This window comes from Engraulis encrasicolus, chromosome 23, assembly GCF_034702125.1.
Source record: "Engraulis encrasicolus isolate BLACKSEA-1 chromosome 23, IST_EnEncr_1.0, whole genome shotgun sequence".
NCBI classification, from domain to species: Eukaryota; Metazoa; Chordata; class Actinopteri; order Clupeiformes; family Engraulidae; genus Engraulis; species Engraulis encrasicolus.
Window position 1 is genome coordinate 12,072,568 of NC_085879.1, and position 22,852 is coordinate 12,095,419.

General features: G+C 46.5%; 1 protein-coding gene across 1 annotated transcript; it reads right to left on the reverse strand.

The window, feature by feature from the left end:
* Positions 1-7,052: 7,052 nt before the first annotated feature.
* LOC134440215 (uncharacterized) lies at positions 7,053-8,532 on the reverse strand. Its single transcript, XM_063190199.1, has 2 exons — positions 7,502-8,532; positions 7,053-7,409 (listed from the first exon to the last, which is right to left on the reverse strand). Exons 1-2 carry the CDS (start codon positions 8,465-8,467, stop codon positions 7,266-7,268), a joined length of 1,110 nt encoding a protein of 369 aa, XP_063046269.1. The 5' UTR covers positions 8,468-8,532; the 3' UTR covers positions 7,053-7,265.
* Positions 8,533-22,852: the final 14,320 nt, after the last annotated feature.

Here is a 22,852-nt window from a genome sequence, read left to right on the forward strand (position 1 = left end):
GATCACTGCCCAGCGCTTGCTGTCCGCACTTCCTCCTCTTGTCCTCCGAGTCATAATGGCCCATGGCCCGAAGACATCAAGGCCTACGTGGGTGAAGGGAGGCTCTGGAGTGAGCCTGTCGGGAGGCAGGTCGGCCATCTTCTGTTCTTGCAGGCGCCCGCGTAGCTTGCGGCAGATCACGCACTTGTAGATGAGGCAGGCGCTTACCTCCGATGATCCAGTATCCAGCTGCTCTCACAGCACCCTCCGTTATGTGACGCCCCTGGTGCACTACTTGTTCGTGGTAGTACCTCACCAGCAGTGTGGCGATGTGGTGAGTGTGTGGGATAATCAGAGGATGCTTCTCTTCCGTTGGCAGGTCCGGGGCGGGCGAGATGCGACCTCCGACCCGCAGCAGGCCGCTTTCTTCGGCCACTGGATTGAGTTTCTTGAGGGGACTCTGCTTCGGAAGCGCTTTGCCCTCTCTGAGGCATTCGAGTTCGGTGTGGTAGGCATCGTGCTGGACAGCACGGATGATGACACTCTCTGCGTGGGACAGCTCGCTTGTGGTGAGTGCGTCCTTGAAAGAGCCCCACCTGTTGCGCGATGAGTTGGGTGGACTGCCTCTGAAGGATGCGGCAACATGGATAAGCCTGGCTGTAGCTTTGCAGAGGTTCTTCCAGCTAGAGAATCTTTCGAAGCGCTGAGAGCCCAGAGGAGCATCCAGGGCTCTGGTAGCCAGAACTGCAACCTCAGGCCGGATCTCTGCGTCTGCTTCGGGTTCGATGAGGGTGAAGACGTTGGGTTCTGGAGCCTCCTCTGCGGTCTCTCGTGTGAGGAAGCTGGGACCGGAGAACCAACTGCTTTGCTGTAGCTCTGCTGCCGGCATGAACCTTGTAGCATGGTCCGCAGGATTAAGGTCCGTGGGGACGTAGGACCACTGGTCTGGATGGGTGCATTGCCTGATGCGGGTCACCCGGTTGGCCACGTAGACATAGAATCTTCTTGACGAGTTATGGATGTAGCCAAGCACGATTCTACTGTCCGTGAAGAACCTGACAGCATCCACATCGATGTCCATCTCGTCTCTGATCAGCTCGTACATCTGAACAGCCAGCACGGCCGCACAGAGCTCGAGGCGGGGGATGGTGTGAGCAGGACGGGGGGCCAGCCTTGACTTACCCATGATGAAGCCCACATGTGGTTTGCCGTCAGCGGTGACTGCCCTCAGGTAAGCGACGGCGCCTATGGCTACCGTGGAGGCGTCGGAGAAGATGCAGAGTTCTCGCCTCTGAGTTGAAGTCAGTAGTGCGGGGGTGTAGCACCTCTTTATGTGCAGGTCTTCCAGAGCTTTTAGTGAGTCTTTCCACGTGTTCCACTGAGTCTCTTTCTCCGGGTCGAGTGGAGTGTCCCACCCCTGCTCTGTTGACAGTTCTCTCACTAATGCTTTTCCTTGCATTACGACAGGAGCGACGAACCCCAGGGGGTCGTATAGGCTGTTGACCGTGGACAGGATACCTCGTCGTGTGTACGGCTTCTCTTCCCGGGACACTAAGAAGGTAAAGCTGTCCGTTTCCAGGTTCCAGGATAGGCCCAGGCTTCGCTGGAGGGGGAGAGGGTCGACGCCGAGTTCCAGGTCCTTCAGGTCCTTGGAACGGTCTTGTTCAGGTAAGGCTTCCATCACCTGTTCGCTGTTTGATGCTACTTTATGCAGCCGTAGGTTCGACTCTGCGAGCATTGCTGTGGTTCTTGTGATGAGGTCTATCGCTTGCTCGGGTGTAGCGACAGAGGTCAGTCCGTCATCAACATAGAACTGGCGCTCCACGAACTGTCTCGCGTCGGAGCCGTAGTCTGCTTCGCCTCTCTCAGCGGCTCGCCTCATGCAGTAGATGGCGATGGCTGGGGATGGGGTATTCCCAAAGACGTGGACTTTCATCCGGTACTCCACTATGGGCTTGCTGAAGTCGTTGTCCTCATACCAGAGGTAGCGGAGGTAGTCTCTATGATCATTTCTGACCACAAAGCAGTAAAACATTTGTTGCACATCTGCTGTAATGGCGATTGGCTCTTTTCTGAAGCGAAGGAGCACCCCTAGGAGCGTGTTATTCAGATCGGGGCCGCTGAGAAGCACGTTGTTCAGGCTGGTGCCTTGACATTCAGCGCTTGAGTCGAACACTACTCTTATCTGACCCGGCTTCTTCGGGTGGTACACACCGAACGTGGGCAGGTACCAGTGTTCTTTACCTGGCTCCAGGGGTGGCGCGCGCTCAGCTTGGTCGTTGTCCAGCATTCTCTGCATGAACTCGATGTAGTGACTTTTCATTTCTGGCTTTCTCTCCAGAGTCCTCCTGAGTGAGGCTAGACGATTCACTGCTTGTTCCCGGTTGCTGGGGAGGAGTCGTCGTGGCGACCGGAACGGCAGGGGTGCTATCCAGCTGTGGTCAGCATCCTGGTAGACCTCTTTGTCCATGATGGTCAGGAACGCTTTATCGTCCATCGACAGCGCTGGTTTGTTGTCGTCTCTTGAGCTCTCGAAGACGGAGAGCCCCAGCCCATCTGTGCTCGTTGTCCGGTCCGGGTCATCCTGCTGGGTAGCGAAGAGGCATTGGTGGCGGTGTGGCTTGCCACTGTAGTCCTCCTTCACCTGGACGTTGTTCGGACAGGGACGGAGAAAAGATGCACGGCCGTTGGGTAGCACACTTGCCTTGTACACGTTGACTTCGGCTGGCTTGTGGACGGCGTCCAGGCAGGCCTCGCCCACGATGACCCAGCCTAGGTCGAGCCGTTGCGCATAAGGAGCGTTGTGTGGCCCGTTGATCTGCTCCCGTACCTTGTGGACTCTCAGGATGTCCCTTCCCAAGAGGAGGAGGATGGGTGCGTCGGGGTCCACAGCGGGAATCTTGTGCGCGATTGGCTGGAGGTGCGGGTGGTTACATGCCACGTCCGGTGACGGGATTTCTGATCTGTCGTCGGGCACCATATCGCACTCGATCAGCGTGGGGAGCGGGAGTTGCAGTTTCCCATCCATGGACTCGAGCACGAAGTTGCTGGCTCGCCTGCCGGAGGTCTCTGTAGTCCCGGAGCAGGTTTTCAGCGTGTATGGTGCTGGGCTGGCTTTGACACCGAAGAGGTTGAAGAACTCTGCTTTGGCGAGAGACTTGTTACTCTGTTCGTCCAGCACTGCGTACATCTTGACTGCTTTCTCTTTTTCCCCTACAGGAAAGGCTTTGATGGCGCAGATCTTGGCGCATGAGCGCGGGGTGTCTGCATTACCACAGATCTCGGTGCAGTAGGACACGGCTGCCGGTGTTTCCTCCGTTTGCTCCCCGCTTTCCTCCTTGTGTGCTTTGGCGTTCTCTGCAGGTGGCGGAGGACCAGGGTGGAGAGCGGCTATGTGTCTTTCACTGTTGCACTCAGTGCATTTGGTGGGCGCTTTGCAGTCTTTTGCGATGTGCTGAGTTGACCCACAACACTTGTAGCATATGTGGTTGTCCTTCAGGTATGCCCTACGTTCGTCGATTGTCTTTAATCTGAAAGCCCTACACTTTTTGAGTGGGTGTGGTTTCTTGTGAAGTGGACACTCACGGTCTGGTTCGCTGGTGCTCTTCTCCGTGGAACCGGTATGACTGTCGTTGGACTTGGACGTAGCCTCCGTCTTGTGCACGGCGACCGTAGCTTTCTGGCTGGGCTTTACGACCTTGTCGGGTCTGGACGGCGTGGAGGTGGCGAAGGCGAAGCTGGGGTCGTTCCGGACTTTGGCCTGCTGGCGGACGAAGTCTGAGAAGACCGGGAATGGAGGGAAGGCTACCCCGTATTGTTCCTTGAACCTGGACCCCGTGGTGATCCATCTCTCTTGGAGGCTATAGGGTAGCTTCTCCGCGATGGGGTTTACCCCCCGGGCCGTGTCTAGGAAGGCGAGGCCGGGGAGGTATCCATCCGCCTTCGCGCATTCCAGTTCGAGGAGGATGTCGCCCAGTTCCCGGAGCTTGGCGCTGTCTTTGTTGGTTAGCTTAGGAAAATCTTCAAGCTTTTTAAGTAGTGCATGTTCGATGACCTCTGGTGTGCCGTAGCAATCTTCCAGGCGTTGCCACACCATGCTGAGGCCGGCAGCGGGATTGAGGACGTGCACTGAGCGGATTCGTTTTGCATGTTCGGCTGATTCGGCGCCAAGCCACTTCACTAACAAGTCCAGCTCCTCTCTATAGGAGAGATTTAGATCTTGAGTGGCGGTCACGAAGGATGCTTTCCACGACCAGTAGTGTTCGGGCCGGTCGTCGAACTTGAGAAGGCCGGAGCTGACGAGCTCTCGCCGCATGAGGTACCTGGCCAGGTCTTGCGCTTGTTGTGGCTCATGTGAGGTCGCTCTTTGGGGGTTTGTAGGCGGTTGTAGGTTGTCGGGATGTGCCCTGGGTGGAGGCCTCACGCTGGGTTCTTCTCTTTTGATGTGCGTGGCGCTTAGCATCGGATGTTGGCGAACAGCTGGCCCGGCACCAGCGGCTTGGTGTCTGGTTGTTCTCTGGGGCCCTACTGCAACTGGCCCGGCTGCGGCGACTTGGTGCCTGGGCGTTATTTGGGGTTCCACTGCAGATGGCCAAGCTCTGGCATCAGCTCTGGCATCTTGGTGCCTGGGTGTTGCATGGGCCTCCACTGGAGTGTGTGTCAGTGGCTGTGATTGTCTGTGAAACAGCGCTGCATGTTGCTGGACATAGTTACCGGCTCGTTCGGCTGCATTGAGGGGCCTTTCTGGAACGTATGGACCGTGGCGCTTCTCCCCGCTTTCAATCTCCTCTTCCTCCTCGTATGCGTCTGCTTCTGCCTTGCGTGCAGCAGCGTTTTTTTGGCAGCTGAGGAGGTGGAGATTGGCTTCGAGTTCAGCTTTTTGCCTCATTGCGTCCGCTGATTGCCTCAACGTGTTAGCTTCAAGCTCGGCTTTCTGTCTCATCATGCTGGCTTCTTTTTCAGCGAAATCTAGCTCTGCCTGTGCAGCTTTTAGTTTGGCGTGTGCCCTGGCTCTGGCAGTCGACGTTGATCTCCTGCTGGAGCAGTGTGAGGGGTGATGTGATGCTTGTGAACGGGCATCTGGTGGTGTTTGGAAATGCTCTCCTTGTTCAGTTGACATATGAATATCTGCTGTGGTTGGCTCTACTGGAGCTCCACCAGTTGCCTGTTCGACGGCATTCTGCTCTGGTGTGATTGAGTGTTCACTCATGACTTCTTTTTCCATCCTAATCTTCTTACTTGGACCCGCCGCGATGTAGTCTTTTTACTATGCTGCCCTCGGCCTGCGTTACTGGTGCAGAATTAGACAGCTAGCGAACAGTTCAAGAGAAGGCAAGCTGAAGTGTGATTTTGTCCTTTTATTTTCTTTCTTTCATTTCCTTACTGACTTGACTTGCATTTCCACTTTCACTTCTCTTAACACTTCTCTTTACTTGACACTCTCAAACTGTAAAACTGTAAACAGAAAACGAAATAAAGATACATGAATCTCACATACTTTACCATTTGCACGTGGCACAAATCTACACGCAATCCAGCGATATAATTTCAGCACACACAAACGTGACCTAGCATTGCTAAGTAGAATGAAATTAGCCAAACATTTCCAGGCAAGTTAAACATCTCTTCTAGAGCCAGACAGATCGAAATACACAACAAAATATGCATGAAATTTCGTTCACAAACTAAATCTTACACAAAAGTTCACTTACAGACTTAAATTGTCCAAGGCACAAGTGTGAAAGAATACAGATTGCGGGAGAGATGAAGTCCGGTGGCTTTACGGCAGAAAACACTAGAAACACTGGCAGGAACTAACCAGGAAGTAGATTTGCGCTTAAGGCGCAGTACCGCGAGAAAATCCACTAGGTGGCGGTATTCACCATAAGATTTACGGGAGTCATACTAAACTCAGGCATGAAATTAAATGGAAGGCAGAACAGTCTGGCTAGTGGGAGCGAGCTGACCGGGGAGCGTCCTGCGTTGGGAGCGAAATCAGGGAAAGTTATGGGTATACAGCTAGCTAGCTAACACTGAACATGCCATGTTGACAACAATCATAAATATAACCATTTAACAAGTACAAGCCGCAAATTGCTCGACATTTCGCTGATTGATCAAAGAGGGCCATGTGGTTGAAAACGAGGCATTTTTGAACTGTATAAGTGAAAACACGATTTATTAGGAAACTTGTTTGTGGCTGTGGTCATCACACGCTTTCACTGCTACGACGGCTGGAGGTTGCCGCTTCACCTACAAAGAGGCCCTCGCTAGTGGCTAGCTAACCTGTCGTCAATAACAGATCTAGCAATACTGCCCTACAATCTAAGAACGCAGTAACTCTGACGCCGGTCAAACTGAGAAAAAAGGCTTTAAAGTTTCCTTTCTGGCCCGACAACTATGTTGTAGGTTAAGTGATGGTGACACTTCCTGGTAATGCTTTTTAAGGATAGAAATTTAATGCACACAAAAAAACTTGAAAAAACAACATTTATGTGTCTTTTTGCCACAAAAAACAGAGTTACTGCGTTCTTGGCTGGTATTACTGTTCACTCCCAAACCACTATTTCAATGATAAGTGCAGTAACTACAATATCAGTATGCACATTCAGCCATGGTTTTGCATTCATTTGTAATTATTTTACTCTGTCAAGGTTTTAAAAGTTGTGTATGTATGTATTTTGTATCTAGTTGTCATACTTTAGAATATAGTTGGGCTTATAGTTGACATTAGGCCTTTAAAACGTATTTACAACCTCAGACATGGTGTAAATCTATGCAGTTATGCAACTACCGACTCCTTCATGTTTTTTTATTCAAGAAGATTTAATAATGGTTAAATAAGTAATAATAACAATAGCAATAAATAACAGCAATAATTCATAACAACGGTATACTATAATAACAGTAAGACATAGTATAGTAATACAATGTAAGATCAATACAAATTTCATAAATCTAGTGTTACAAACTCGTGTGTGTATGTGTGTGTGTGTCCGCGCACGCATGTGTGTTATACAATAACAATAAAACAGTATAATAATAACCATACAAATGTTGATTATTCAAATATGGCAAATATTTTAACATTAAGCTATTTTAACATTAAAGCTACAATGTACGATCAATACAAATATCATAAATCTAGTCTTACATGTGTCTTTCGTGTGTGTGCGTGTGTTACACAATAACAATAAAACAAGAGTATAATAATAACAATAAAAATGTTGATAATTCAATGAATATGCCAAATATTTTAACATTAAGCTAAATTGTGTGCACACGCTTCATTCCTCTTCTGCCAGATCTGCCCAAAACTGGCGGCGGCTTGCAGGCATTAATGGCACCAGCTTTGAGAGGATCTCCATTTTTTTCCCTTTCTCCACCCCCTTGTCGCCAGGCCGCAGCTGTGAAGGGAACTCAAGCCTTGCCTATGAATCAAATTTGCATTCATTATTGCACATACAAACATACATGTATTTATATATATATATTATAATGTATGATATAAGATTATTTTCACCTTTGCTTTCAGGAAGTCACACTCTGTGAATTTGTCATCATCATGGTTCAGCTTGTAGAAGAAGCGAGTGGATCCCCTTCTGAACTGTATCACTGACATGCCAGCCAGATGTGCTTCATTTTTCATTTTTGCCGCAGAGTGGTTGTCAGTCCAGGCAAGGATGCTTCGGCTCTGGAGCTCCACGACATGTACTCTTCCGGAGTTGGCCGATGCAATCACGTCCTTAAATTCCTGGAAGTCCAGGACAACTCCTCCAGGCCTTCTCTTAATCATTCTCTCCACACTGGCATGAAAGCTATCAGCGCTCATAAATGTATGGCCCGGCTCAAAAAACTTCAGGGTTATGTCATCAATTGGGTTTTCATCTGAGTTGACAATCTTCACTAAGGTTGACAGGAGGACCCAATTTTTATTCTGTGATGTACAATTGTCAACCCAGTAGGTGACATGTGCCACATTCTCCAGGCTGAGACATGCCACATAGGCAGAGGTCACCTCCACTGCCGACCTTCCAGCAATGCCCTCATGCCATACAACCGAGATGGCCTTCTTCTTTTTGGTGGACATCTTCCCCACCATGGCGAAGGTCTCGTGAAATGCGGTAATTCTTCGGGTGAAGACCGCAGTCTTCACTCCAGGCATGCGAGGGAGCATAATGACCTTTTGAAGGTCCACACTTCTGATCACAGTGTCGACCTCCTCCTGCTTCTCAGCATCCATGCGGTAATGATCCCTCCCTCTCACTGCTCGGAAATGATGTACCTCCCACTCTTTACAGATTTCACAGCCAGCACCACTTGTATCCCCTTCATGGATTTTCACATGGATGTTATGTTTGAGGCACGCCTCGCACTCTTCCTCTCCAAGCTTTGTGAAGCCAATGTTCATTTCATCGATTACCTTCCGGTATGTCTCATAGGAGTATTTGAGATTCTCATTCTTCTGCCGGAAGTCCTCATACATCATTTTGACGGAAACGTCACTGGGGAGGTAGCGTCTGTTGGGGGCATGTTCCCTTCTGTAGTGGCTAATTGTGGGGTGAAATGATTCGATGTGTTCCTGTATTTTGTTGTGGTTAGCTGTTTTTTTAGGGTGCTTTCCCCTTCTATCTGGCGGTGGTGCAAGAGCATGTTTGCCACTGAACATGGTCACAATGAGGCGGTCATTTTTTGGGTGGTAGCCCAATGTGGACAAAAACATGGTCTTGCAGACCTGCTGTATGTCACCCTTGTCATCCTGAAGATGATACTTAAAGATGGCCTCTCAACGTCATTTGATTAATATTGCTGTGTTCCCCATTGTTATTGAATGTGTTACGCGTTGGTCCTGTTTTAAAAAACGTTCTGGTTGCTTTGTTTCAAGCCGTTTTTGAAAGCCAGCAAGGTGGCTTGTGGAGAAACGAGAGGGTGTTCCGTGTATCTCGTGGAAATGCGTCTCTGATTGGCTCACTCTTCCAGCTCTCGTGGAAATGCGTCTCTGATTGGCTCAGTCCTCCTGTTCTTGGAGCGAATGTAATGGGAAACAGAGTCGCCACTTCCCCGGGTGGTACTGCACTATAGGGGCGCCAACGGAGGCGTGCATACTCCATTCAGGGCTGTGCTCTTTCGACAGCGACCCCTAGGCGAGCTGCAGGCACGGAGCAACCAGAGTGGACCTGCTCTATGGATGAGGCTTTGAGCTGTGTGTGTACCTGAGAGTAGCAACCAGCTGATAGCTAAGCTAAGCTAGATTTCGGGCCACCAGACGTTGCTTGTATTGAAAACAAGCAGAAAAAAATTGCTCGACATGTTTTTAGAAAAATGGGTCGACATAAACCTTTGTGGCCAACGCCTTCTTTCGACGTGACGAAACACAGAAAGGCTTTCGTGATTCGCTCGTTTCTCTGCATTATTTATGTCAATTGGGAAACACCGGGAAACACAGCCAGGCGAGGTGACGCACCGCTATGAGAGCCTTGCAAGTGAGTTTAACTTGGGCTGACCGTCCGATCTTCAAAAGGAGTGAGTAAAATTGTGTTTAATCGGAAGTTGGCCTTTAAGAGACCATGTTTTACTCCTTCCTCGTCCTGTTGTTGCTGATGTTTTCTTAGTCTTTGTTGGTATCTGTGTAATCATATGGAAAGCATTAGTCTTCTTTTCTTCATAGGAAAGATTGGAGTACTCCTGAAGAATCTTTTTTCGCTGCCCTGCAGATATTTTTTTGGTGCATTTTTAGATGCGTCCCAGCATCTCTATAAGAGGGTCTGTCTGTCCGTCCGTCCGTCCGTCCGTCTGAAACGCATTCCTTCAATTGTGTCTGAAACGCATTCCTTCAATTGTTCCTACCTGTGGCCACAAGGCGGCAGACTTGCCATTTTGGACCGGAGCGAATGCGTGCAAGCATTCTATACTAAACCGGATGCTAACGTTGGCGAAAAGTAGCCTAGCCACAGGCTAACTGACAAACGTGAGGCCAACAACTCAGCCGATCGTGATGTACGCCACAAATAGACCAATCGACCTCATATTTAGACACTACAATGTTGATTTCTGCCTTCGATTTTCATCAGTTAAGAAATCTAGCGTCGGATTAACACATTATTAAGGTAGTAAAGCGAGTTGCCGCCATGTTTGTTTTCCAGAATCACCAGAGAGCTCACGTGCAGCATTCTGGGTAATTGAGTTTCACTGCTTTGTGCCTTGACGGTGAAGCTGCGATCGTGATGTACGCCACAAATAGACCAATCGACCTCATATTTAGACACTACAATGTTGATTTCTGCCTTCGATTTTCATCAGTTAAGAAATCTAGCGTCGGATTAACACATTATTAAGGTAGTAAAGCGAGTTGCCGCCATGTTTGTTTTCCAGAATCACCAGAGAGCTCACGTGCAGCATTCTGGGTAATTGAGTTTCACTGCTTTGTGCCTTGACGGTGAAGCTGGTATTGAAAAAAAGTCCATAAGCGCATGATTCACCCAAACGGTTTTATTTATTTATTATTTGTCGATGTTTAGATTCTTTCCCACATGCACATAATGCTGAAATGGCGTGATACTAAAGGTTGTTAGGCCTAATAAATGTCTGGTAATTTGTAATGTTCACTTCATCTAGGCTATGTGAAATTTCAAATCCTAGCCTATGGTTCTTTTCCAAATCCAAGAATGATGATAAGCTTATTATACCCTAAACTGCAAAAAATAAAGCCATGTCTCGCCATTCTTGCTGCCTTGCTGCCTGCCACAATATTTGGAGTGTCCATGATGACCAATAAACAAAAAGTACATCCTCGGGGGGCGTTGACAGGCTAGGAAGAGGCCAGGGGGGCGTTTGGGGGGGGGGGGGGTGGCATAGTTGGAACTGGCATAGAGGGACGCATCTGTTGTCCGCCTGTCGGCCTTGTTGTCTGCAAGTGGAGTTGCAAGGTTCTCTAAGACCCTTGTTAACTCCAAGTAGCTCCTGACCATGGCTGACATTTAGGCCTACATTTGCTCCATCGTTTTCTTCAGTGCTCTCCTCCTCACTGTCTGATGTAAACTCACACCACTCATCGTCCTCACATGAATCCCCTCCATTTCCCTCATTGTCATCCACCCAATCATCCTGCACTTCCTCAAAACTGCTCTCATCTCTCTGCATCGAAGAAAACAATCTTCCAGGTAGCTCCTGACCATGGCTGATATTTAGGCCTACGTTCTCTCCATCGTTTTCTTTAGTGTTCTCCTCACCACTGTCTGGAGTCACCTCACACAACCCATCTTCCTCACATGAATCCCCTCCATTTCCCTCATTGCCATCCACCCCATCATCCTGCACTTCCTCAACACTGCTCTCATCTCTCTCCTCAACACTGCTCTCATCTCTCTCCATCGAAGAAAACAATCTTGCTAGTGTTTCCTGTCTTGTCTTTTCTTCTGCATCACTCAAAGTGGTGGCTCCCTCATTGCTAACTGCAAAATGAATAACAAAATAATAATGATTTTTCTTATTTTCTCATGGTTTTAATGATTATCACAATATATATCTGTCTATCTATCCATCTATCTATCTATCTATTGTTTGAGGCATGAGACAGAGACTCTTCTTGATATGCTCCTTTTTAGTAGGCTAGACATCTTCTCAGAAAGTTGTCTAATTTTATTAGCATGTTTTCTGACCAGCAGAGAGCGCAATTGCATCAAGAAAAAACATGACCAATGTTTCCTGTAGCCTATTTATTTTCTTCACATAGGCCTATGCCTGTGTAAGCACAACATTGTTATGTTGTCAATGTCAGCATTCATTTTTGAAGTTGAAGGATATCCACCCTCAGTTTGGTAGCCTATCAGATAGGCTGGTCTACCATCTCACAAGGAAACGCCGATAGACTATATCTTTTAAAAAGTCAGTGGAATGTCGGATTATAGGCCTACTCGGATTTTTATAGCGTTTTAAGAGAAAACGGTCTAGCCACGGAGCAGGTAAGATGCTTGTTAATAATTAGGCCCATGCCAGAGTTTCATTGCTGCTTACCACCGTATCAAAAATGACTTTGCCATCATTATATTGTGTAATATAGCCTGGTCTTACCATCATTCGGATATTTCCTTTTCAAAGCAAGTTCGACCATCTTCCTGCCCCTAGAAAATGCCATATTTCCGCAGGGAATTGTGAGGGAGTGAGTGGAAATGTATATTTTTGCCTGAGGTGATGATTCCTGAACGCTATAGTTGTTTATTTTGACTTCGCGAGACAGTATGTCGCGGGAAAACGATTTGCAATTAAATTCTGTTGTTACTGCAAGCTGCAGTAACTACAAAACCGAACGTCTTACAAACTTAGAGCGCAGTAACTTCACTTACTGCGTTGTAGGCTTGTAAGTGTAGCCTTTTGCTGCAAGCTGCAGTAGTCAAGTCAAGTCAAGTCAAGTTTATTGTCAATTTCTTTACATGCACTGGTCATACAAAGAATTTGAAATTGCGTTTCTTGCTCTCCCATGCAGACATAGACTAATTTAGGTAAGGACATAGACAGTATAGACATAGACAGTACTCATACATGGACATAGACAGTATGGACGTAGACATTGCTCATACAGACATTTAAAGTGCAAGACTGGACAACAGAAGACTTGTAGAGAACATACATTAAGAGGAGGTATTTTGTTGTTCTTTTTCTAAAAGTCCTTTATAGCGTTCTGACATAGTAATAGTAGCATTTGAAGAAATAAATAATTAAAAAAGGTTTTTATTAAATACACCAGCAGCAGTATGTGTGTGTGTGTGTGTGTTTGTATGTGTTTTGTGTGCGTGTGCGTGTTAGTGTGTGTGTGTGTGTTTAGTGCAGGTAGAAAGTGCGGTGTGCGTCTGTGTGTGTACCTGTGTATGTGTGTGTGTGTATGTGTGTGAGTATGAGTTGTGTGTCAGTGTGTGTATGTTTGGGTTTAGTGCAGAAAGTGCAGTGTGCTTGTGTGTGTGTGTGTGTGTGTGTGTGTGTGTGTGTGTGTGTGTGTGTGTGTGTGTGTGTGTGTGTGTGTGTGTGTGTGTGTGTGTGTGTGTATGTTTTGAGTTAGTGCAGGTTGAAAGTTCAGTCACAGATGTAGTAGTGCAGGTGGAATGTTCAGTCGCAGATATGGTGGTGGGGATGAGGGGGGGGAGCGTTGTCAGTGGCCTGGCTGGCTAGAGGCTGACAGTGAAGGGAGAGTGGGTTGAGTGTTCAGTATCTTGATTGCTTGATGCATCGTGCTGCTTGCAAGCCTGGTGGTACGGGAACGGAGGCGCCTGTACCTCTTTCCAGAGGGCAGGAGGCTGAACAGTTTGTGTGCAGGGTGGCTTGTGTCTTTGATGATCATCAGTGCTTTTCGGGTGAGGCGTGCGGTGTAAATGTCCTGCAGGGAGGGGAGTGGTACTCCAATGATCTTCTTCGCTGTGTTCACAACACGCTGGAGTGTCTTCCTGTTTTTCTCCGTGCAGCTTCCTCCCCACACTGTGATGCAGCTGGACACGACGCTCTCTATGGTTCCTCTGTAGAATGTTGTCATGATGGAGGGTGTAGCACTTGCCTTCTTTAGTTTGCGCAAGAAGTAGAGACGCTGATGGGCGTTCTTCGCCAGTGATGTAGTGTTGGTGGTCCAAGAGAGGTCGTCGCTGATGTGCACTCCAAGGAACTTGGTGCTGCTCACTCTCTCCACAGCATCACCGTCGATGGTCAGTGGTGGCAGTTGTTTTTGGACCCTCTGAAAGTTGACAACAATCTCCTTGGTCTTGTTGACATTCAGCAGGAGGTTGTTGTCTTTGCACCATCTGGCCAGCAGGTCTACTTCTTCTCTGTAGTGGGTCTCATCGCCCTTAGTGATGAGGCCCACCAGTGTTGTATCATCCGCAAACTTCACTAGATGGTTAGTGCTGTGGGTCGTTGTGCAGTCATGTGTCAGCAGTGTGAACAGCAGGGGGCTGACTTACTTCAGTAACTGCAGTAACTTCAAAACCGAACGTCTTTCACACTTAGAACGCAGTAACACGACTTACTGCGTTTTAAGCTTGAACGACGTAGCCTATGAAACAACAGAGGCGCAGTAACATGGGTTACTGCGTTCTTGTTTTGAAATATGTCGTGTTTTTGGAGTTACTGCATTTTTGGCACGGGTTTTCTCTGAAACGGGACAAAGTTGGACCGTCATTTTTTGACACAAGATAAATGAGGTGTTATAAAGCCCATTTCCGTTCTAAACTCAATTTCGACCTGACCCCGACTTACTGCGTTCTAGTATTGCACGGCAGTATAGGTATCCAGCCTTGTATTATATGCCTGCCCCAAATTCTAATAAGATCCATGTCATTAAAAACGAGACATTTGGGAGCTTTGAAAGTCTGTAAGTCGCTTACTAATTAGATGGGAATGACACCTAGTCTACCGAGCTAGCGGCTAGCCATGTATTAGTTATGGGTATACAGCTAGCTAGCTAACACCGAACATGCCATGTTGACAACAATCATAAATATAACCATTTAACAAGCCCCACATTGCTCGACATTTCGCTGATTGATCAAGGAGGGCCATGTGGTTGAAAACGATGCATTTTTGAACTGTATAAGTGAAAACACGATTTATTAGGAGACATGTTTGTGGCTGTGGTCATCACACGAATTCACTGCTACGACGGCTCGAAGTTGCCGCTGCACCTACAAAGGGGCGTGTCGCGTGTACGTTGTGAAAGACAGCTGTGACGTTACACAGAAGTGTGTGGGGATTGGTTGTTCCACCATCCTATTGCGTGACGTTGAGTGCTGAAGCAACCGTTTATCCCGCCCACACTGCCACCCAGCCCTCCTAGACCCTGGTACAGCTTTTTGCTGTACGGGTCTGGCTGCGCTAGGCTAATCTACTGCAACACCCAGGTGGAATGGTCAGAATTTGGCGTCAACAACATGAAAACATGGGTCAACCCTGCCTTAAATCAATGTTTTAGGCTGGGGATATAATGGCATAAGGATATTTTCGTATCGCAATTTGGGCCAATTAGTACCATTTTATCTTTGTTGGAATGCCACAGCAGGGTTCCCACTCTTTTTCAAAAATCATTTTCCAGGATATTTCCAGGACATTTCCAGGACTATTTTTGGATAATTCAGGACGGATATTTCATCCGTCGGACCCACAATTTGGACATACACAGCGACACACAATGCATTTTAGAGACAATGTGACTTTAAGGTTGAAATGATTTGTAATGAATGAGTACAGTGTGTTAGGGAAGAGGGTACGTCCAAAGACGTCATAAGAGCATAGTATGGCATGGCCGCAAGGGGAGTCACTTTCTTCTTCTGCAGTTAGTACTAAGGAGACTAGTGATAGGAGGGATTACATTAAACACTGACAACTGGATCTCCTCTCGAAGTTACAGAGTTCAGATTTTATCCATTATGGCGTTGCACCCACTGACCATGAGCACAGTGTCTTTAAGCAATGTCCTCGGACTACACCTAACCCAATGCATTTTCCATTGAGTGATACTTCTTATCCAATGTACATTATTTGCTCAGTACTGGCGGCAAGGTAAAATGCAAAGCCACTACCGCCAGGGCTGGAGTGTGGAACAGGTCATAGGACATAGTGAATTTGTGTCAGCTGTAATTATGGCTGAATGACAGCTGTAATTTAACCACAAACTGAACATTGACGACAGGACATCCTATTTTGACCGGGCCGGAACTAGCAGCAGCTCCTCGCACCCACAATGCAATTCAAATTGCGGAGTTTCCAGTGTCACAATTTTTATCGATCATGGCCTTACATCCAGAGCCATACAGAGGGGAGAGTCGGGCAATCTCCGCTGTGTGCTAAGGCCGACTTGCTCACTAGCAAAATTAGCTGTTTTAGCTTCTCAGTACTGCTCAGCGTTGCGAATGTTAGTTCCTAGTAGTGGGTGTAGCACACAGCAAATGCAATGCGATGCAATGCAGGGAATATGACAAGACTTGCCGTTCGTAGTAATAACTTCAGATAAACATCACAGATGGTAAAACTGTTGTGATTATCACCACCGAGACAGTTGATGGTTTACATATTTGTGGTGATTACCCCGCAGTATAGTTCGTTAGTCCTTATTTTTGGCTGTTAATGTGGTGGTTCTATGTTGAGTCTATGGAAAGACAGCCGCTTTAGGAACAACCTAATCTCGCTGAAAGGCGGGGCTGCCATTTAATTCCTGGTCCTCCAATCGCGTAACTCTCCCCTCTGTATGGCTCTGCTTGCATCCACTGCGCATGGTGTCCCCGGGCTACGCCCCCGTACTACACCATGGCCAATACAATTTCCTGCGAATAAGCGTTCTAATCCATTCTATGTTCTTTGTCCAAAGGTATTGACCTGGGTTGCGGTTGAAGATCACCAGCTGTCCCGCTAGTAGGAATCTGCTGGAGCTTGGCGACCACACCCCTATGTCAAATTTCACAAGCCCAGCACGTGCAGCCTCTGTTCAATTGAAATGCTTTCTGATCCACAAAACGTTTATTCGGAATTAAATGAAAGTGCAATGTAAACTCACATTAATGTCACATTATCTCAGAAATTAATACCTTAATAGTCTCTCTCTTATCACAAAAATGAGTGTACTTGGATTTAAATGCATTCTCCACAAGACTTGACTTTGACTTTTTTGCTCACCAACCATTGTGGGCAGTGGTTTCTGTCTTTCTGCAAGCCAGTTTTGTTGCCAGTTTCTTTTTCCCTGGAATATTCTTGCATACAAACAATTGATGCGACTACTGTGATTTGTCACACCAAAGATCAAACTAGCTTTCAAAGTGGCTAGTGAGACTGAAAGCTCTGATCTCCAAAAAAGATAGCAGTACAATTTTTTGTAAGGAAGTGCTAGCACTGCCTATTTGTAGGCCTATTATGACCGTAAGCAGGTTTTCGAGAGATATATAACGCCATGATATCAGCTAGCGACTTTTCAGCAAGCCAACTAGCGACTTCTAGCGACTTTCGGCAACACTGAGGCAAAGGATAACACACTCAAACTGTGTGTGTGTGTGTGGACAATAATGCATTCAATAGGTGGATATAAATTGAATCGTCATGTCTAGACTCGGAGAAGAGTAAAAAATATACCACAAACAAAATCGGGAAAAAGTTGAAGGGAAAAAATCCAGGACAAATTATTTTTTTCCAGGACATTTGGTGAATTTCCAGGACTTTCAAGGACTTGAAAACACATCTCTAAATTTCCAGGTTTTCCAGGACGTGTGGGAACCCTGCACAGCCTACCCGAGTATTGTTGCAGGCAGTTCTGGAGGCATAAGGGGGTCTAACCCAGCAGTAGAGAGGTGTTCCTAATGAAGTGGCCGGTGAGTGTACATACGTATTATAAACCAGATTTGGTATGAGACGAGTCTTCTTATTTTACTACAGGTGTAGTATGACAGATGGGCCCAATTCTCTTTCTTCTCCCTTAACCCCTATCTCTCATCACTTTCTTTTTCTTCATCCCATTGTCTTTCTCTCTCTCCTTTTCTCTTCTTTCATCCCTTCTCCCTTACCAATCATTTCTTCGGACCCCTTCTTTATCTTTTGACGGTATGTGTACTTTTCTGACATGTCTATGAATGCACCGCTGTGTATGGGAAGGTGTAAGTGTGCCTGTATGACTGTGTTTGTAGCTTGTGTAACAGGTGGGACTGTCACTGTTATGACAAAATTGTCCCTTGATGGTTTCCATAGCCGATGATGTCATCAAACTCAGCTTGCCGCTGATTGGCTAGCCAGTTAGTGGTGGCTAGGGCATCAGTTTTATAAAAACAGCCAGAATTAAGTAGACTTGCTGGAACTCTCCCGGGACTTGTGTTCAGCGCTGTGTGTGTGTGATTGCTGGGTAGGCTGAGGTCCGACTGTTTCCAGCCTACGGCATGTCCCCTCTGTGAAAGTTTAAGGTATGCCTGTGTAAACCGTGTATTTGTGTAAACATTGTATGTACCGGTATGCCTCATCTGTACATCTAGACCTATGTATTCACTAGGCCTATTGTTTTGTTGTTGATCGCCAGGGTAGCCAGGTGATCCCCTGGCACACGGAACCTGTCTTGCGCCGTATCCACCCACTGTTGAGGTATGCGTGACCATTCTGTTGTATGTTTTCTATTGTGAAAAATGTGTAGCCTACCTAGTGGTCGCAATTGCTAACCTTTCTGTTGTAAATGCTTGACTCCTCAGAGGGTATCATCGAGGGTCATATCACTGTGCCGCTGTTTTGCCCTAGTGATTTTAGCATTCTGTTTGTTGTTTTTGTTTTATTTTGTCCATCCGCCATACTCTCTGTATTTTGTTTCTGTAGCCTAATTCATGCTCGCAGGGCAGGTCCCAGTAGTAGAGCGCTCTAGTGTAGTATTAGTAGCTTAGACGTGTGACGTGAATTCTCACCTGTGTAGTGAGTAACCATACTGATTGAATCATTTGCTTAGCGGGGGTAGCCATACTGATTGAATCACTTGCTTAGCTAGTACGCCTATGTGTGTGTGTGAACCGTGCGTGCTGTGTGCTACAACATAGGCCATTTGTTTCTGAGCACGAGTGGTGGACCGCTCTATCCTTAACTGACAGCCTGCCCTGTTAGCCTGACCCTGCCATCAATTAGGCCTATCGGTAGACTATTTGTCTGTATTTTATTTTATGTTGGCGTTGTGGATATTTAATGTGTTTTTGTATAAATAAAGAAAGATCATTTTATTTTTGCAACAAGAAATCCACGTCTCTGTCCCAGTCTGTCAGAACCTGTGTTTGCCTTTGTCCACAAATATTTCTAGGGGCGAAAATCCCCTAGTGGCGTAGTCGTGCAATTACATATTAATGGTAATTCTTACCTTGGGTAATAATTATTAAAACGTCCACTTTGCTACACTTGCAAAGGGATGTCCCAGGTCTTGCGCTTGAAGGCCCCCTCTATAACCTATTGATGTGTAATGGGGGGGGGGTCGCCAGAGGGTTACACACTCATACTCTTTCCTCTGCTTTCCTTTCTTCTCTACTTTTATCTTGACAGTGCTTTTTCTTTCTCTTTCCTTTCTTTCTCTCTTTCTTTCTTATTTATCATCCTCTCTCCTCTCCTTTTCTCATTTCTACTAATATATCCTCTCCTCTCCCCTTCTCTCCTCTCCTCTCCTGTCCACTTCCTATAATGCCTCTGTGTCTCTGCATGTTGCTGCTGTCGCCACTGCTGTGCTTGTGGGTCCCTTTGTGCTGCTTTTTTTTCTCTTGTATAAGTGAAAACGCAACAGGTGGATAAACAAAATAAAAACTTTGTAACATATGCGTTTTAGCCCCCTAAATGGAATATTTTTAAAGCCGGGTTTTTGATACAGTCATAGGAAAACGTTTGTACTCCCTTTGGATTTTCTCACATTTCTTCCTAAATTGGTCAAAAAACATGGTCTGATCTCACCAACAATTTCAAGAATGAACAAACTGTGTCTACGTGAACTAAAACCACTCAATCACATTTTATCATACTTTTACTGGCCACAAGATGGAAATATTGACAGGACAGCGAGGCATAAATAAGTACAGCCTCAGCTAAGAGTCCTTCAAGAGCTAATTAGACTATTCATGATTGGCCAATTTTACTCTGGTGTGAGCCACCCTTTAGTCCAATCACTGTTCAATCACTGACTGTGTTGTAAGCAACCCATGCCCCTGGAAAACCAGTTAAAAGGTGTGATTTGATGAGATGGATGTTCTTTGCATCATGCCTCGCACAAAGGAGCTGTCTGAAGACTTAAGACACAAAATAATTGACTTATATAAATATAAATTAAAAAGGGTTACAAAACCATCTCGAAGAGTCTTGATGTTCTCTGTCCATAGTTTGGGACGGTTGTTACTTTGCCAAGGAGTGACCACCCTGCGAAGATCACTCCAAGGGTAAGGCGAGTCATCATCAATGAGGTAAAGAAGAATTGGACAGTGTCTTCTGAGGACCTGAGGAAATCACTGAGGCAATCTAACATCTCTGTTCACACATCTACAATTAGAAAGACACTGAATAACAATGGGATTCATGGGAGAAGGCCACAGAGGAAGCCGTTGCTGTCCAAAAACATTTCTTCTCGCTTAGAATTCGCTAAAAGGCATTTGGATGCTTCTCAGTGCTGCTGGAAAAAGATATTGTGGACTGATGAAACAAAAGTTGAATTGTTTGGGGGAAAGACACCACAGCATGTATGGAGGAAAGCTGTTACAGCTCACCATCACCAAAACCTCATCCCCACTGTCAATGGCAGCGGTAGCATCATGGTGTGGGGGTTCTTAAGTATATCAAGATATTTTTCAGAGAAACCTTAAGCAATCAGTCTAAAAGCTGGAGCTTAAAAGAGGATGGGTCCTACAACAGGACAATGACCCCAAACACTGAAGCAGATCAACAATGGAATGGTTCCAGAAAAACAAGATAAACATTCTCGAATGGCCCAGTCAAAGCGCTGAAACTACATCCAATCAAGATGTTGTGGATTAACCTCAAGAGAGCCATCCATTCCATGCACCCTAAGAATCTTGCTGAATTGCAAAAGTTTTGCAAAGAGGGATGGTGCAAGATTTCCCCTAAGCGCTGTGCCCGTCTAATCTGCAACCACAGGAAACGTCTAGTTGAAGCAATTGTAGCTAAAGGAGGGTCAACCAGCTATTGACTCATAGGGTGTACTTACTTATGACACCCTATACTATGGATGTTTGGGTGGTTTTACTTCAGGGTTTACTTTCAGGCATGTTTATTCTTGAGATTGTTGGTGAGATCAGACCATGTTTTATGACCATTTCAGGAAGAAATGTGAGAAATTCCAAAGAGCGTACAAACTTTGTTCCTATGACTATGTGGGTTTTAATACTGTGCTTACGTGGAAAGTGAAGGTCAAAACTAAACAGGCTTGAGACAAGAGGGCTTACTCACGTCATAACAGCGTAGTACGAAATGATGGCGAGGGGAGTACGGAAATGTTATTCACTATGGAACAGGTCATAGGACAGCGTGAATGTCTGTAAGCTGTCCTTAATTACCCCTAGTAATTACTGCTGACCAACAGCTGCCGTTAATTGTCCACAAATTATCCATCATGGTGTCCCCCCACTGACCATGTGCAAGGGAGTACGAAAATTGTATCCATCGCACCCACTGACCAATGACCATGCGCAAGGGAGTTAATTTTCCATCCACTCGTGTCCTCAGGCAACGCCCCCGTACTACACCGTGGCCAATCCATTTCCCCCCGTGAGATTGTTCTTCTGTTGAGTTTCTTTGGTCAAAACCAATGTAAACAGGAGAAAAAAATATGCAGCTACATGGAAACATCTCGTTAAGCCGTTCTTGATTGAAGGCAGGTGCACGTCATTAGGCCACTCAGTTGCTGATTGGAGGCACAGGTAACAAGGCAAGACATGCATGCAGCCGTAACAGCATAGAGTGATACCTGGGGCCTCATTTATCATTTGTTCGTAGAATGCCTTCTAAATTGTGTTCTACGAGTGAAATATACAGTGGTCGAAAGTATCGGGAAAAATCGGGATTTATCAAACGTGCGTTGGCCCACAATCCCACACCTTCCAAATCACTGTGCACGCGCGCATTCGGGGTAATTTGCATTCCGAAACGCCTCCAAGTAACCATATATGGCATTAAGATATATTCAAATGCCATGTTAATTCGATGGTGCCACCCTGTTTGGACACACATGAACACACTCGGGCACACGCGCCACTCGAAGCGCTGGCGGGAAGTGCAGAGATAGGAACATTTCCGCGGCAGAAATGGAGGTGCTTTCGACAGGGGAAGGACAGTGTTTCAAAATAAATAAAAGGAGACACACATGGAAAAAACACTGTCAAATGGCACACTGTCATACTCCATTGCCATTCAAAGCAAACTGTACCTTGCACGGTCAATATTATTTGCAATTTCGTGTTTCTTCCACTCGCACGCATGGTCTGAGGTGTGCGTAGATTTAGGCACATTTCTACGTTCAAGTACATGTTCATAAATCCCATGCTTTGCTCAGGAATGATCGTACGAATGCTTTACGCACAGATCTGTGCCTAAGAATACTTGATGAATGAGGCCCCTGGTCTAAGTGGTGCACAAGTCCTCTGCAGCCCCTCAATACTTTGTCCAAGGGTTGCAAAATATGTGCAACCCACTGCGTTCATCCCATCCTTGTTGGCATTAAAGGAGTCATGCCAACTTCTTCGCTTCCTTTTTTGAAGCTTGCTCAAGTTACAACTCTTCCGGTAAAAGGTGTACAGTCCACTGAACAGGTCCTCTACTTTTCTAGCCATGCTGTTTTTGCTTATAGCATCTGAGAAGGCCATTTCCAGTCAATGGGCCATGCAGTGTATGCCTAAAATGTATGTCCTGTTAAGGCGCAATAGGGTAACAACGCTTTTCTTTAACCCGGTCATGACAGATGCACCATCCGTGGCACAGGCCACCACTTTGTCCAGCCACCATGCTCTGTCACCATTGTCTGACACTGAATCCATAAGTGTTTTTATTGCATCCGTAATGTGGGTGGCATCAGGCTTTAGCACTGCCTGGACGGCAACAAAATCAACATATGTCTGTCCTGCGTTAGTAAATCTAACACATACAAGCTCCTACTCCATTGCTGAGCTGTCAGCAGAACTGTCACTCATAATGGACAGAAATTTTGAGTTGTGTATTGCTTCTGCAAGCTTTTTTCTTTCCCCCTCTCTTTTTCTCCTTTCAAGTTCCTGTAAGTGGTGCCTATTTTCAGGCCCTTTTTCTCGTCCAACCTACAGAGACACAACGTTGACTAGCATTAGCGTTCTAAACTAAAGTGACGTGATAACGATGGTATAATAGCTGTACAATATTATGCATGGTCATGCAA